The sequence below is a fragment of the Vespa velutina genome, chromosome 8 (genome assembly GCF_912470025.1).
Source record: "Vespa velutina chromosome 8, iVesVel2.1, whole genome shotgun sequence".
Classification (NCBI taxonomy): Eukaryota; Metazoa; Arthropoda; class Insecta; order Hymenoptera; family Vespidae; genus Vespa; species Vespa velutina.
The window spans coordinates 2882959-2897748 of record NC_062195.1 but is presented as its reverse complement, the minus strand read 5'-3'; the positions used below and the strand labels follow the sequence as shown (position 1 = coordinate 2897748).

General features: G+C 29.2%; 2 protein-coding genes across 2 annotated transcripts; one reads left to right on the top strand and one right to left on the bottom strand.

Annotated features, from left to right (window-relative positions):
- The first annotated feature begins 338 nt into the window (after positions 1-338).
- LOC124951279 lies at positions 339-1020 on the top strand. Its single transcript, XM_047499441.1, has 2 exons — positions 339-634; positions 721-1020. Exons 1-2 carry the CDS (start codon positions 511-513, stop codon positions 951-953), a joined length of 357 nt encoding a protein of 118 aa, XP_047355397.1. The 5' UTR covers positions 339-510; the 3' UTR covers positions 954-1020.
- A 114-nt stretch (positions 1021-1134) lies between these two features.
- On the bottom strand, positions 1135-14504 carry LOC124951146. The gene is made up of 8 exons (XM_047498976.1): positions 14478-14504; positions 13602-13659; positions 2709-2768; positions 2456-2642; positions 2234-2362; positions 1979-2164; positions 1622-1889; positions 1135-1529 (listed from the first exon to the last, which is right to left on the bottom strand). The coding sequence occupies exons 1-8, from the start codon at positions 14502-14504 to the stop codon at positions 1242-1244; spliced, it is 1203 nt and encodes a 400-aa protein (XP_047354932.1). The 3' UTR covers positions 1135-1241.
- Positions 14505-14790: the final 286 nt, after the last annotated feature.

The following is a 14790-nucleotide window of genomic DNA, read 5'->3' as shown; positions in this document are numbered from 1 at the left end:
GTGTGTGACTTCAGCGACAAGTACGGTCAAAATATGAACTACAAGCACAAATGAATAACACTCTCGCAACCATGCAATATATCAGTTTATATGCTTGATTAACATATACCTGTCTTATATATAACATAACGACCGGATTAGTTTGGCTTAGAATACATAACTAATTGTAATATCAATTTAAATTTATATTATTTTATTATTAATTGATAAAATTTTCAATTGATTTACAATACTTTTGATTTGTTCACGTTGTAATTGCATCACAGGCGCCATCTAGTATCCAAAGAATTTTCAGAATAAATCTTGATTTTTTTTTTTTACTTATTATATTTGTACGTATAAAATATCAAATTTTATTGGATTATTACATCATAAGAAGGAATTTTATTTTATATAAATTTCGATAAATAATATTTGAATATTACCTTACTCCCTATAAACGTATTTACAGGTATCACAAGAATATAACCTCGATTGTAATTGAAAAAATTATTCGAATACAATATAAAAATGAAATTCAGTCTTGCTTGTTTTAAAGGACGGCGTCCACAATCTGAAAAAAAAGTCCCACTTAAAGTTTTTGGTGATTTAGTATTAAATAATTATGTATCTCATAAAGCATCTGATATACCAAGTATGATTTATATATATATATATATATATATATATGATTTTTAAAATATTTTATGATAATTTTATAATAACTTATTATTTTTGCAGATAAAGGTTGTTTACATGAAATGGCAATACTTTTAACATGTCTTAGAGAAAAAGAGTACAATAATTTTGATTGTAAGAAAGAACTCTTATCGTTCGAACAATGTAATCAAAAATTTGCAAATATGAGCAAGAACTTGAAAATTGCACGGTTAAAAACAGTGCCTACTCCTAATTCAAAAGATTTTTCTTCTAAACAAATTGGTTATTTATTAAATTTATATCCCACACGATAATTATAATTATATTTATGTTTATTAAGTATATCAAATAAATATTTAGAAATAAAGATATGTATATCTTTTCAAAATGATTGTTTCTAAAATCTGTCATTAATATTAAAAAAAAAAAAAAAAAAAAAATTAGAATAAATATTAATTATAACAATTATATTATACTTACTTATATTTTTTATATTAAATAATAGCATTTTTCATTAAAAAGGATAGAAATTTTAAAAATGATATATAAATATCAATTTGAATTATGCTCTTTCACAGAAGCAGCATGCAAACGTTTAATAGCTAATCTTTCAGAATGACCTGTAAAGTATAATTACTATTAAAAAATATACTTTTACAATAACAAATACTTATAAAAATCATAAACTTACGAATAGGCTTATTATGGTTTTGGTTACCATTGGTAGGTGTAATTATTTGCATTCTATTTAATCGATTTTCTATTCGTCTAAGAACATGAAAATTTTCTAATTGCTTATCTTTATAATAGTAATAAGTATATAGTAATGTAAGTGCACATAATGTTAAAGATATTTTTCTTATTGACCAAGTTACATATATTATTTCTACCTAAAAAAATTATAAAATATGTACATATTATCAAACAGATATAATCCAATTCATATGATAATTAACTTGTTAAAAATGTTCTAATTTTTTACTTTGTCATGTGTAGATTGATGCATAACGTTGTCGTAATATTGAACTAACATTCTTTCTATTGTAATGTTTAAACTAAGAATTGTAAAAAGTGTAACACGCGCATCTGCAGTTCTTTTAGCCGAACTAAATAATGCACAAAGAATACAACTGATAGTATAATAAATAATGGATTGGAACCAAGATACTTCTCCAATAATCCAATTTTGAAAAGTACGTATATAAGAAAAAATCTCATAGAGTAATTCCTTCTGATCTTTTGCTGATTCTCTAAAATATAACAAGGCTTCCATTGAATTTTTTATAAATACTTTTGGTTCTCTCAATAATATTATTAGTTTAATTCTATTGTAACATACTTAAATTCCATAACCATATCGTTCACAGTTTCAGATGAAGATTTTAATACATTTCCAAGTTCTTTACCATGATCTAAAATTTCATTTTGAATTTTTAATCCTTCTTTTTGACTCTTCAACATCGCACTTTGCATCTCTGATGCCTCTAATAACTGTTCCTTCATTTGAGAAGAAACTTTATATAATCTATATTAAAAATTATATTTAATTTAAATAAACATTGCGAAGAAACAACTTCATATATTCAATACTCACGATTTAATGGTATTGTCAGTTTCCACCTGCCATGCTTCATAATTTAAATAAAAACAAATATGTGTTGTATGTGTATAAAATTCATTGTATACATTAAATGCTCTATCTGACATTTGATTAATACACTCTCTAAAAAAACAAAAAACAAAAAAAGTTGCAAATACTCTTATAAATATATTTGGAAAATTAATGATTCAATTTATAAATCATTCAAGAAATTACTTTCGAATATCTTCTGATTTACTAAGATGGCAATCATAAGAGGTATGACCAGAATCCTCCAAAAAACAATTAGCTAATTTTAAAGCTAAGAGAGAATGTTCATTATCATTCAAATTCTCACAACTATTTTTGATTGATTTAAGTGCATTATACCAACATAATCCATGTTGTGGTAAAGATGATTTAGCTGTAAAAGAAGAAATTTATTTTAAAATATTAAAAAAAAAATGTTATAGCAAATCATATGACATACTTGTTAATAATGTGTATTGTTTTTCTCCTAGATTTTTGAGAACTTCGCTTCCTTCTAATGCTAATGAACCGTATATACAAATAATAATTAATACTGTGATCATTTTTATATTTAATTAGACTTATTAATTCCATGAATTTTTAATGCATTTTTCTTCGAGCATTAAATTTTAAAACTTATATAAACAAATCACAGAATGTTTATAATTTAAAGTTATTAACAATTTTGAATAACTACTTTAATAGAAAGAGAGAAAAAGAGAGAGCCAAAAAAAATTGTATATATTTCAATATATATGAATAAATATAAAAAATAAATAAAAAAATAAATAAAAAATTATTTTTATGTGATAATAAGATATTCACATATCATAACGAAATAAAGTTTTAGTGAACATTTAAATTTCCGAAAAAAATCAAACAGATAGTTTCGATAACTTCAAAACGTCTTTAACAAACACTTTATGATTGGTTAGACGTGAGAATTATGTTTGCTTAAGAAAAATAATATCATAAAAATATTAGATTAAATGTATGAAAAACTTATTTTTATCTACATCGATAAGAAATATATTTGTTTGTTATTTGATTTATCGTAACAAACATTTAAAATAAATAAAATCTACTTTAAAACAATTACATGACGATTATTCGAATGCATTTATAACACAACAGAAAATGTCGCGTTTGCTTATTGGTCTTTATTATGTAGACTAAAGGAATAGCCAATGAGAATGTTGCAAGAATAATTGTCGATAATTTAAAAAAAAAACCTAAGAAATATATAAAGAAATTATTAAATGACATATCTCGATGATAAACGTTATTTCATTTTTAACAATGTTCTCATATTCCTAATAAACTAGACGATATATGAAACGATCAATAGATCGAAAACATTAAGGTACGTTTCATGGCGTCATAAAATATATCCGGCGAGAGTAGCGCCGCGGTGCGTTAAATTCAATTACTATTCATTTGAAACTTTATGACATCGATCGATTTATATTTCAAAGTAAATTCAAAATGCAATAAAATTTTTCTTTACCATGAAAATATCAGATTGATTATAAACTCATCGTTGTATTTTTATTATTATTATTATTATTATTTGTTCTTCTTCTTCTTCTTATTTAAATAAAGAATATTTCCTTTTTTCTTTTTTTTTTTTTTCCTTTCAATTGTAAAAAGATATACGAATAATTATTATTTGTAAATTTTTTTAAAGAGAAAAAGGTTTTAACATATTTGAGACATTAGATACACGTTAGGCATTAATTATACGTAAAATGGTGATCTATTAAGGTTCCTCGTCAGTGGAAAATATTACACGTGTCCTTTGGCGTGACTCATTAGAGCCAAATCATATTTCTTCCGTACTTCGTCATTTGGTTGACAAAGTTCAAAGGAACTTTAACAGGATAGATGACTATTTAAAAGATAGAACAACGGTGGTTAGTCGAGGCACCATTGGCAAATGGCCAAACGTCGCTTGCCATTGAATTCGTACGAACCGAAAATAAGTGGTCGGTACGAAGAGACAGGAACAGTGTCATGAGTTCGATCTCCTCGCTTGCCTCTTAAAAGACCGGTTTACCCACCGACGAGTACGGAAACATTTCGGGATCATTGTTCGAGCGAGAACTCGGACTCTCTTCTCTCTCGTCTCAAAGAAGACGTAAAATATTATAACGTCTTAGATTCGAATACGAATCAGGCTAATTGATCGAATGATCGAATTTTTTTCGAAATTGTAATTTAATGATATATCCGTATGATCATAATCATTAGAACGAAAAATATTAACGTGTAAAAAGAATATAAAAAAGAGAAAAGAGACAGTCGAAACGACAATAGATTATATCTGATAAACTGTTGAAAAAAAAAGAAAAGAAAAAAAAAAGACGATGCCATTTAGTTTAACCCGTCAAAAAGCAACTACTAGAGGAGACTCATCATGATCGATCGATCTTTGTATTGGCGATTTGCCGAAGTATCCGTGTGCAAATCATCTACGCTTTGGCTGTTTGACGTCAGAGTCGTAAACCACATCTCGATGGAAGGATTAAAAATACATCCGACCCGGAAAAGTCAGTTGCCAGATAATTGTAGCCCGATAGAAATTTTTCGAAAATTTTCCATTATTAATCAACTATAACGAAGTATCATATATGATGATAAAATAATCATTGGTTTAACATTTATATAGAAAGTATAAAATTTTATCTGATAGAGATAATACAATAAATTGTTAAAACTTTTCCTTCGTATTTTCTATTATTTAACTTTATTACTTTTATCTGTTTCGGCGTTTGTTCGAAAGTTCGCGCGTAACAAACCTTGAATGTCGTTCTTCCGTTAAAAACAAAAGGATTTTAAATTTCATACAAAAAAAAAAAAAAAAAAAAAAAAAATTAAAGAAAAGAACGAAACGACAAGAGATATATTCTTTTTAAAATGTAAAAATGAATTCTCCACGTGGATATAACATGGCAATAGAATTTATGACCTCGATTTCGGAGGAACATTTTATCCAACGATCTCTTCGCATAGCGCATCTCGTGCGTCAAGCGGCCATAATTATTATCCAGTTATTTACACACTAATGCGCCCAGAGAGATGTAGTATCATCGTCGACTCCTGTTACGTATTTTCGCGCGAAAAAGCTGCAAAAAAAAAAAAAAAGAAAAAAAAAAGTAGGAAAAAGTGAGAGATGGGTGTTTATTCGGCGCGAATGTCAAGGATTATTAACCTTTAAAAGTTATCATCGGATATGAAATTTCACTCCACCGAGTGAATATTCCTTTTAATAAATTAAATCTTTAATTGACGATAGTTAACATTGATTTTCTTTTTTTCCTTTTTCAAACTATTTTTAATAACCCACCAGTATCATACACACACACACACACACAAACGCAGATTAATTTCTCAATTTTTTTTTTCATCTAAATTTTAAATAATAATAATATTTAATATTAATAATAATAATAATAATAGTAGTAATAATAATAATAATAATAATAATAATAATAATAATAATAATAATAATAATAATAAACTTTCACAATCGTATTATTTCTTTTTATCATTTCCTCTGATAGCTTTTAAGGGTTAAAGATAGTCCAAAGATCGATATAAAATGAATCATTTTTTATATTATCCTTTAATCGAGCCATCGATCGAAAAATTTTCTATAGAACAATGTCATTCCAATATAAGACCACCTGTTAGCTAACATACTTTTTTCCCTCTATATCTCGAGATATTGATCATTGCCGATTGTAATAAAAGAATAGATGACAAAACAGCTCGAATTTTTGAATGAAATCTTTTGAAAGAGAAACGAATAAGGAAAAAAAAGAAAAAAAAAAATAAGGAAGAACACATATTATGCAGAACAAAAGCGGCATCCTTTTAAGGCAATAGAACAGACCCAGTTCTTGCATGTTTTTAACAATTACTTTTAATACGTAGTCGATCGTAATCGTACGAGTTCGACTTCAATTCGTCAATTCGATTGAATTCGGCTCGTCATTCACAAAAATTTTGTATTTTTCTCGTGCGTAAAATATTTAAAAGCATCGGACACGTCATCATAATATTTTACAAATCTTGATTATCAATGAAGATGCGACTCGAATCATTTCTCTCTCTCTCTCTCTCTCTCTCTCTCTCAATCTCTCTCCTTCATTTCGATCTATCTCTTTTCGCAAATTACAATGTAAAAGCGGAAGGGGAACGAATGTTCAAAGAACATAAGGCATTGCTGTTTGAAATATTTAATATTTTTTTTCTTTTTTTTTTTTTTTGTATTTTTTTTTCGAACTGTCACAAGCAGCATTTTATATTTCATTTTTCAATCAAGTCGGAGCGCAGTACCTTTAAAAAAAGAGAGAAAAAAAAAAAGAAAAGAAAGAAAGAAAAAAAGAAAATTCAAAGACATTCGCGTTTTCGCTCGATGGCACATGGCGAGAACGCATTACAAGTTAATGAGATAAAGGGTTTTTTTTTTTATGTCTGTGTTTCGTAAAGAATCACTTCGTTTGAATTTTCTTTTAAGCACGCATATTTTTAACCGTGTCGATCGTTCGAACGATACATACATATTACGATATTACAATCCAGCAGACACGCTAAAGATCGACATAAACGACACGGTTTTCCTCATCGTCGTTGTTTTTACAAGGAAAGCAAAATCCAAACGCAACGAGAGCGCTTCGCTACGCTTTGCCTGATTAATAACATTCCTAATTAATACTTATATATATACATACATATATATATATATATATATATATATATATACAATGATGTGTGTATGTACCAGAGTAAGAGATCAAACTTTGCATTGTCACTTAAATAAAATAGACGAAAGAAAAAAAAGAAAGAGATAAAAATAAAATAAAATAAAATAAAAGGAAATAAAGAAAGAGAGAATGAAGTTAATCTTAAGAAGTTAGCTCGTAAATTATATTTTTTGGAGAAGCAGAGTGATGATGATAATGATGATGATGATGATAATGATGACGATGGACAATAATGTTACATGATGGGATATGTGTGTGTGTGTGTATGTATTTGTGTGTGTGTGTGTGCACGTGTATGTATCTCTTCTTTCGATTTCGGAATTATTGCCGCTGCAATCGATTTCCGACTAATAAAATATAAATTGCACGAAGAGATATCAATCAATGCTTCGAGAAAAGCATATTTGCTTTTAATTAAACATTAAACCTAATATTATAATAAGTATGATGAAAAATGTAATACAAGAACGCAAGGAATACAAATATAATTTAATAAAATGTGTATGTTTATTATGTACGAGTTTATGTGTACGTGTATGTGTATGTGCGTGCAAGAGAGAAACGTGGAAGGACGTTCGTACGAAGTAGATTTTCTTCTTCTTTTTTTTTTTTTTTTCCCCGAAATATTTTTCGTTGTCGTTTGCAGCGGCTATGGCGATCGGCGCGAAATGAATTTTTCCAATGATTTTACAGTGAAAATTGTAAGAAAAGTTGTCTCTCGCCATTAGATACGATTAAAAAACTAGGATATACAAAAACGTTATCGTAGGAAGTCAAACGATAACGTTTCCGCAAAATGGCGGTTAGGGTTTGAATACACGCAGTGACCTAAGAAATCTGTGTATCAGTAAATATTCCTTAAAGGTTAAATGTATATATCCGTAATGATCCGTGTTATGTATAGAATGTGTGTATACAGACTATATTCGATACGCCTAACGTATTGTTTTTTCATGTTATGTGTGCATGTACGTGTGGAGAGACGCGTCTTGTACTTTTTCTTTCTTTGTAGAATAATTCCTCTCTTTTGTCTTTCTTTTTTTTTTTTTTGTATTATTTCGTTTCGTTTTTTCTTCTTCTTCTTCTTCTTTTCTCCTACTACTTCTTCTTCCTCTTCTTCTTCTTCTTCTTCTTCTTCTTCTTCTTCTTTTTCTTCTTCTTCTTCAACATTACAAACGTTCATGCGAGTGTTTGCGAAATTACAATTGGCAGCATGCTTATTTCCCTTTTCTCTTTCGTTTCTTTCACCTCTTTACTACTATTTCTTCTTTTTCGTTTAAATACAGATTTTCCATAGAGACATACTACACATATGCATCTATGTACCTACATATATATATATATATATATATATATATGTATATATATACACGCTATTGCACGACGATCGAACGCAAATAAAACCGACTTATTCGTGCATTTTGTAAATTTTATCGGAATGTTTATTTTATTTATGTATGTATGTATGTATGTATTTATTTATTTATTTATTTATTTATTTATTTATTTATTTATTCATGTATGTATATATCGTGTTCCCTTTAAGTAAATACACGATCGCAAGAAAAACGGAAAAATATAAAGATTTTTAACAACTTCTGGGTGTATTGTCATTGGATCCTGTGAATGATTTTTTTTATTCCTTAAGTATTTTGTGCCGGCATGAACGTACTTACATACCATTCATTGAAAAGTAACTATTCTCAACCACAGGGATAAAAATGATATATTATATACAAAGTTTCAATATATATACATACACACACATATATTTATATATATATATCGATTTGATACAAGGAGAAAAACAATAAAAAGTGATACGCGGGCCAATAAAATGCACAGTGTCGGAGGAACGGCTCGGCGAGTAACAACGTACAAATATTTCATTATATGCATCTATGTATGTATGTATGTATGTATGTATGTATTTATGTATGCATGTATGTATAAACAATGTCACGTACAAATCGATAAGTGTTCTATCTCCGAAAGCGGAGGAACGTGAGAGGTAAAACGTGTCTATTCGTAGCTATTTACCAAAAAAAACAAAACAAAAAAACAAAAAAACAAAAAACAAAAAAAAAACAAAAAAAAAAGAAAAAAAAATCTATCGTTCTCGTTATTGCCAAAAAGGATCGATCGGTATTGTACTCCGATTCTCTCTCTCTCTCTCTCTCTCTCTCTCTCTCTCTATCTATCTATCTATCTATCTCTCTCTTCCTTTCTTCCTTTTTTTCTTTTCGATCATCCTACTTACAAAACATTTCAAGTATCTTCGTTCGTTCACGTTGTGCCGAATACGAATTTGAATATAAAGATTTTATACCTGAATAAATTATACACATATATATATATATATGTATGTATGTATGTATGTATATATTTATATATATATATATATATATATATATATTTATGTTGTTTGTTTGTTTGTATGTTGTTTTTCTTTTTGTATGTATGATACATATATCTACGTACGTACGTACATCGATCTCATACACATTTCTCGTAGAAGAAAATAACAAAGGACAATGATCGAATTGATCATCGATCCAAGCCGCGAACTAAGAAGCACGACGAAAATGCACACAGACAGACAGACAGGCATACATCATACATACATACATACATACATACATACAAACATACATACATACATATATAGAAACACGCGCTCTCACACAGAAAATTCTCTTCAACCTGACTTAGAGAAATGAAGGAGAAGGATGATTCGTCGATTGATCGACATTACAAGATTAGGAGCAAGTTCACAAGGCAAGGGGGAGGGGCACGCGTTCAATGAACTTTAAAGCACCTCGCCACATATATTTTACTTATGTTTTTATGTATATATATATACGTCGTCTATATATATATATATATATATATATATACATATATATATATATATATATAACACGCGCCATAATGTTTATTCCTAGCGAATAATTACGAAATTCTTAATTATCATACAAACGCCTTATCGCATTATACATATACATAATTATTATATAGAAATCTTTTACAGTCTCTCGTTTTCTCTATCGCGCTTTATTTTACTTTCTCTTTCTTTCTCTCTGTCTTTCTCTCTCTCTCTCTCTTTCGCTCTCTCCCTCTCTCTCTCTCTCTCTCTCTCTCTCTCTCTCTCTCTCTCTCTCTCTCTCTCTCTCTCTCTTTCATATCTTTTATATCAACATTTCACTTTCTCTCTCTCCCTTGCATTCTATCACTCTTGTTCACATAGTTATCATATAAGACTATCGTGTTAACTAGCTAAAACGTAATATACATACGTATGCACGATCGACCGAGATATTTTTATTTTCTTTCTTACTTCCGAGTTTTAGTAACTTCAATAGTCTTATCATCGGCACAACGTAAAAGGGAAAACATTGTGCGGCTATTTTTCCCTTTTATAGGTTTTTCCGTTGTTTTATAAAGCATAGGGTTATATTATATACTTCTCTATTCTTATTTTCATTTGACTTACTTGCTCGCGAACGACGTCGTATCTAGAGCTTTCTCTTTTTACCGCGAGCTTAAACACATAATCGTATATATCTATTTACGTAGGTATGTATGTATTTATGTATGCATTTATACATGCACGTATGTATGTATGTATATATGTATGTATGTATGTTAACATTTCTCCATGTATATATAAAATTATCGCGAGCTTATTATTAAGTTCTATATAATTTAATCACAATACCAATTGAATTATTTGTCGAAAGGCAAATATATTTTTTTTACAAACAGTTCTCTCGATGTCTGATCCCACTATAATATTTTCTTCTAATTTCTTTTTTTCTTTTTTTTTTCTCTCTCTCTCTCTCTCTCTCTCTCTCTCTCTCGTTATATTTTCTAGATTATTTTATTATTAATGATGTCTTATAGCGTTCACGAATTACAAACGACTATTTATCATTGTTCAAAGGTCTAGTCGGATAATGATGTCAATTTGGGTTAATTTCGCATTCGTATTTACTTATCAAATTTTTCTTATTTCGATAAAAAGTAATCGATAGAAAAAGTTTTGCAATTTCGTCCGCAGCTTTTATCGCGTTTCTTCGATCTTTTAAATGGTAAGTATTCCTTTCTGTACGAGAGTAATGCGATAAAAGAAATTGAAAGAGGGAGAAGAAAAATAAAATAAAATGGAATAAAATAACCAAAAAAAAAAAAAAAAAAAGAGAAAAAAGAGAAAAAACGAATTCTGACACAAAACGAAACAAGATTTTATCACATTTCTTACATTCGAAAGCAACAAACCGAACGGAGAGCGCACTTTTCTTTTCTTATTTGCTTCGCTTCGTTGCGAATCAATCGAAGTAAAAAGATCCTTAGCACGTCTTTCTTTCTTTCTTTCTTTCTACACTTCTTCCTATCTTTCTTTCTTCATCTTTTTCCCTTCTCTCTCATATATAAAATTTATAATTGTATTTTTTATAATTGCGTTTTCTTTTTTTTTTTTTTTTCTGATTAGAGCATGAAAAAATTCGCGAAAGGAGAAAGGCCGTTTCGCGGATCGAAAAATTACGACCGCATTTCCCCTCATGAAAGGTCTGCCGTACGAAAGAAATATATATATATATATATATATATATATATATATATATATATATATTTCGAAAATGGAGATTAAAAGAAAGAAAGGGTGGGATGGAGGGGGAGAAGGAGTGCATGGAAAAAAAAAGAAACGGAAAAAGAACGAAAAAAATTCTTCGCGGTTCAGACAGCACCGTACCTGTAATTATATACACATACTATCTTTAAGAAGACTCTCGATATCAAGATAAATGAAGGACTTCGAGATCCTTCGAGTGCTAAGACCGTTGGTAAAAAATTCCAAGAATTATTGTACGTTCGATCGTATGGAGAAAGAAAAAAAAAAAAAAAGAAAAAAGACAAAGGAAGAGAGAGAGAGAGAGGGAGAGAGAGGGAGAGAGAAATGGTTGAACAATGGAAGGAAAAAGGAAAAGAAATTTGTATGCGATTACTTGAGGAATGAAGATTTCATTTCCGGTCTAATGAAAAAGGAATTCTACGTGAATCGTGGTAATGTTAAATCGGTGATAAATTAAAAAGGAATTGACGTGCTTCTGAATGATCTAGTTTCTTTTTCCTCTCTCTTTCTCTCTCTTTCTCTCTCTTTCTCTGTTCTATGCACAAGGATGGAAGTAAAGATAGAAAAGGAGATGTACATAAGTGCAATGTGAGCATGCACGCACGTACATATGCAGGAGCAGAGCAGTTGACGTACTACGTTCGTACGCTTCTTATGGAAAGGCGGACGGCGAGCGACTACCAGACAATCGTAACACGAACACCCTCGTTTACCTTGAGTAGGAGTCCTCCCGACCTTGAAATCGTCTGCACTTACATCGTACGATATTTACGCCCAAAGCTATCATTTATTATACCTTATTTGGCATCGTAACGCTTTGCACGAGAGAACTTATCTTTTTTTTTTTTTTCTTTCCGGTTTCTCTTTTTATATATATATATATATATATATATATATATATATATATATATATATATAAGTAGCAATTCGTTAGAAAGTAAGGAAATCACTTAAGGGTTTCAAAATAAGAAACAACGGACCCAAAGAAAAGGGATAGATAAATAGAAAGAGAGAGAGAGAGACAGACTACAGATCTCTTGTGTCCTTTTTTCTCTGATGAAAGAAGAGAGATCATATATATATATATTGGCAATGATAATCAACACATTGATGCTTGAGAAGCCAAGGTCGAGTGTGGCAAACAACGAAGTCCCTAACGTTAATCACAGTATTAATATAATAATAGTAATGATGATGAGGATAATAATAATAATAATAATAATAATAATAATAATAATAATAATAATAATAATAATAATAATAATAATAATAATAATAATGATAATAATAATAGTATTACAAGCGAACGGATTCCTGGTGATAAGTTACAATTAACTCTCTTTCTCGCGATTCTGCCAATAAATGCTTACGTATATAATATTTTCATATTTAAATAGATCGTGGACACGTGTACGGTATAGTGTTTGTATATTTTTGTAATTTATGTAAATCCATACGTACGTACTTATATCACACTCATTAAGCACTTTCGAACTCGTAGTAATATTTTATCGATTGTGATCGCATTTGGAGAAATACGACTTTCGAAAATCCACATCGAGTCTCGAAAGAAATATGCTCGTGCGTGTACGTGTATTTTTTGTGTATTATATGTGTGTATGTATTTGTATATATATATATGTGTGTGTGTGTCGTGTGTGATATTGGTATACGGTGGTACTTCGCTCTGACGTAACTCAAGGTGATCTCGAAGAAAATGAAGAGACTAGGCACGTAAATAAGATGAGCGCCCGTATATATATATATATATATATATATATATATATATATATATATATATATATTTTATATATATATAAAAAAAACAAAGAGAAGAAAAGTTCGAGCGATAAAACTTATAAAAGAAGTTATTGGCAGTGGCGTGTCGATCGATCCTTGACAGACGTCATAGCGCAAATTACAGAAAAAAAAAATATATATATATATATACCTTCGTTATTTAAATGCTTGTCGAAGTATCCTCGTGTCACCGTAACCGAACCACCAACCTGTTCTTATGACCCACCCCCATATTTTACGTATCTTTTTTCCTCCATCTTACGTTTCTCTTGGGAACATAAAATCGACTATTAGCATTTATCAACCAATTAATTTTCTTCTCCTCCTCTCCCTTTCTTTTTTTCTTTTTTTCTTTCTTTCTTTCTTTTCTTTTGCGCACGATGAATCACGAAAAATGAAAAAGCACGAATACGATAATACACTTCGTAAGGAAGAATGCTCGATATGATCAACGAGTTAATGCAACGTTTTACGAACACCACACTTTATATGTTCTTCTCGTAACCACGATGGCAACTTTCTACTCTTTCTCGCTATATATGCGCATAATAATACATATCTTATTAAATATTAGCGCGGCTTTTTATAATTAGCGTTACAGCGCGATATAACTTATATTTTTATTTCTTTTTTTATCTAATTATATATATATATATATATGTATATATATATATATATCTTCTTTGCCAATATAAATGACAGTACGGTTTAAATTCCATATCACATAACGTTATCCTGTTCGGTATCAACTGTCGACAACCGAATATCACTCCGTTTCTTTGATTGCCTCGCTGCTCGCTGCTGTCATTACTAATCATACAAAATAGCTATTTGAAAGCATTCAATATCGACGATGTCATTATTATATAAATATTTAATTATCAGAATACGCTTGATCTCATTTTACCAATAAGAAACATTAAAATAAGCAAATAATTTCGACGAATTTCCGATTAAATACAACGTCGTAGCAGATTGTAGTAAAAAATTAATTAAAAAGAAAAAATATTACTTCAGGATAGCAAACCTTTCCGATCGGCATGATGAATGGCATCTGGCTGAATGGCATCGTCGAAACCAATTCTCTTATATTTTTTCTTTTTTTCTTTTTTTTTTTTTTTTTTTTTTTTTTTTTTTCATGAACGAGGATCATCGAGAAAAAAATGTGCGGAACACGTTTTTACGATTTTTTTTTCTTTTCTACTTTTTTTTTTACTTTTTTTTTCTTTTTTTACTTTTTTTTTTGTTTTGTGTTTTTTTTCTTTCCTTTTTTTCTCCATTAACGCCTATACGTCAATTATCGTTCGTATCACATTTTCGAAGTCTTTGGGGATAATATT

Coding starts and splice junctions, on each gene's coding strand:
- LOC124951279 (XM_047499441.1), top strand. CDS start 511: ATGAAATTCAGTCTTGCTTGTTTTAAAGGACGGCGTCCACAATCTGAA. Junction 635..720: donor TAAAGCATCTGATATACCAA/GTATGATTTATA, acceptor TTATTTTTGCAG/ATAAAGGTTGTTTACATGAA.
- LOC124951146 (XM_047498976.1), bottom strand. CDS start 14,504: ATGCCATTCATCATGCCGATCGGAAAG. Junction 2,643..2,708: donor ACAATACACATTATTAACAA/GTATGTCATATG, acceptor CTTCTTTTACAG/CTAAATCATCTTTACCACAA. Junction 1,530..1,621: donor ATCAATCTACACATGACAAA/GTAAAAAATTAG, acceptor TAATTTTTTTAG/GTAGAAATAATATATGTAAC.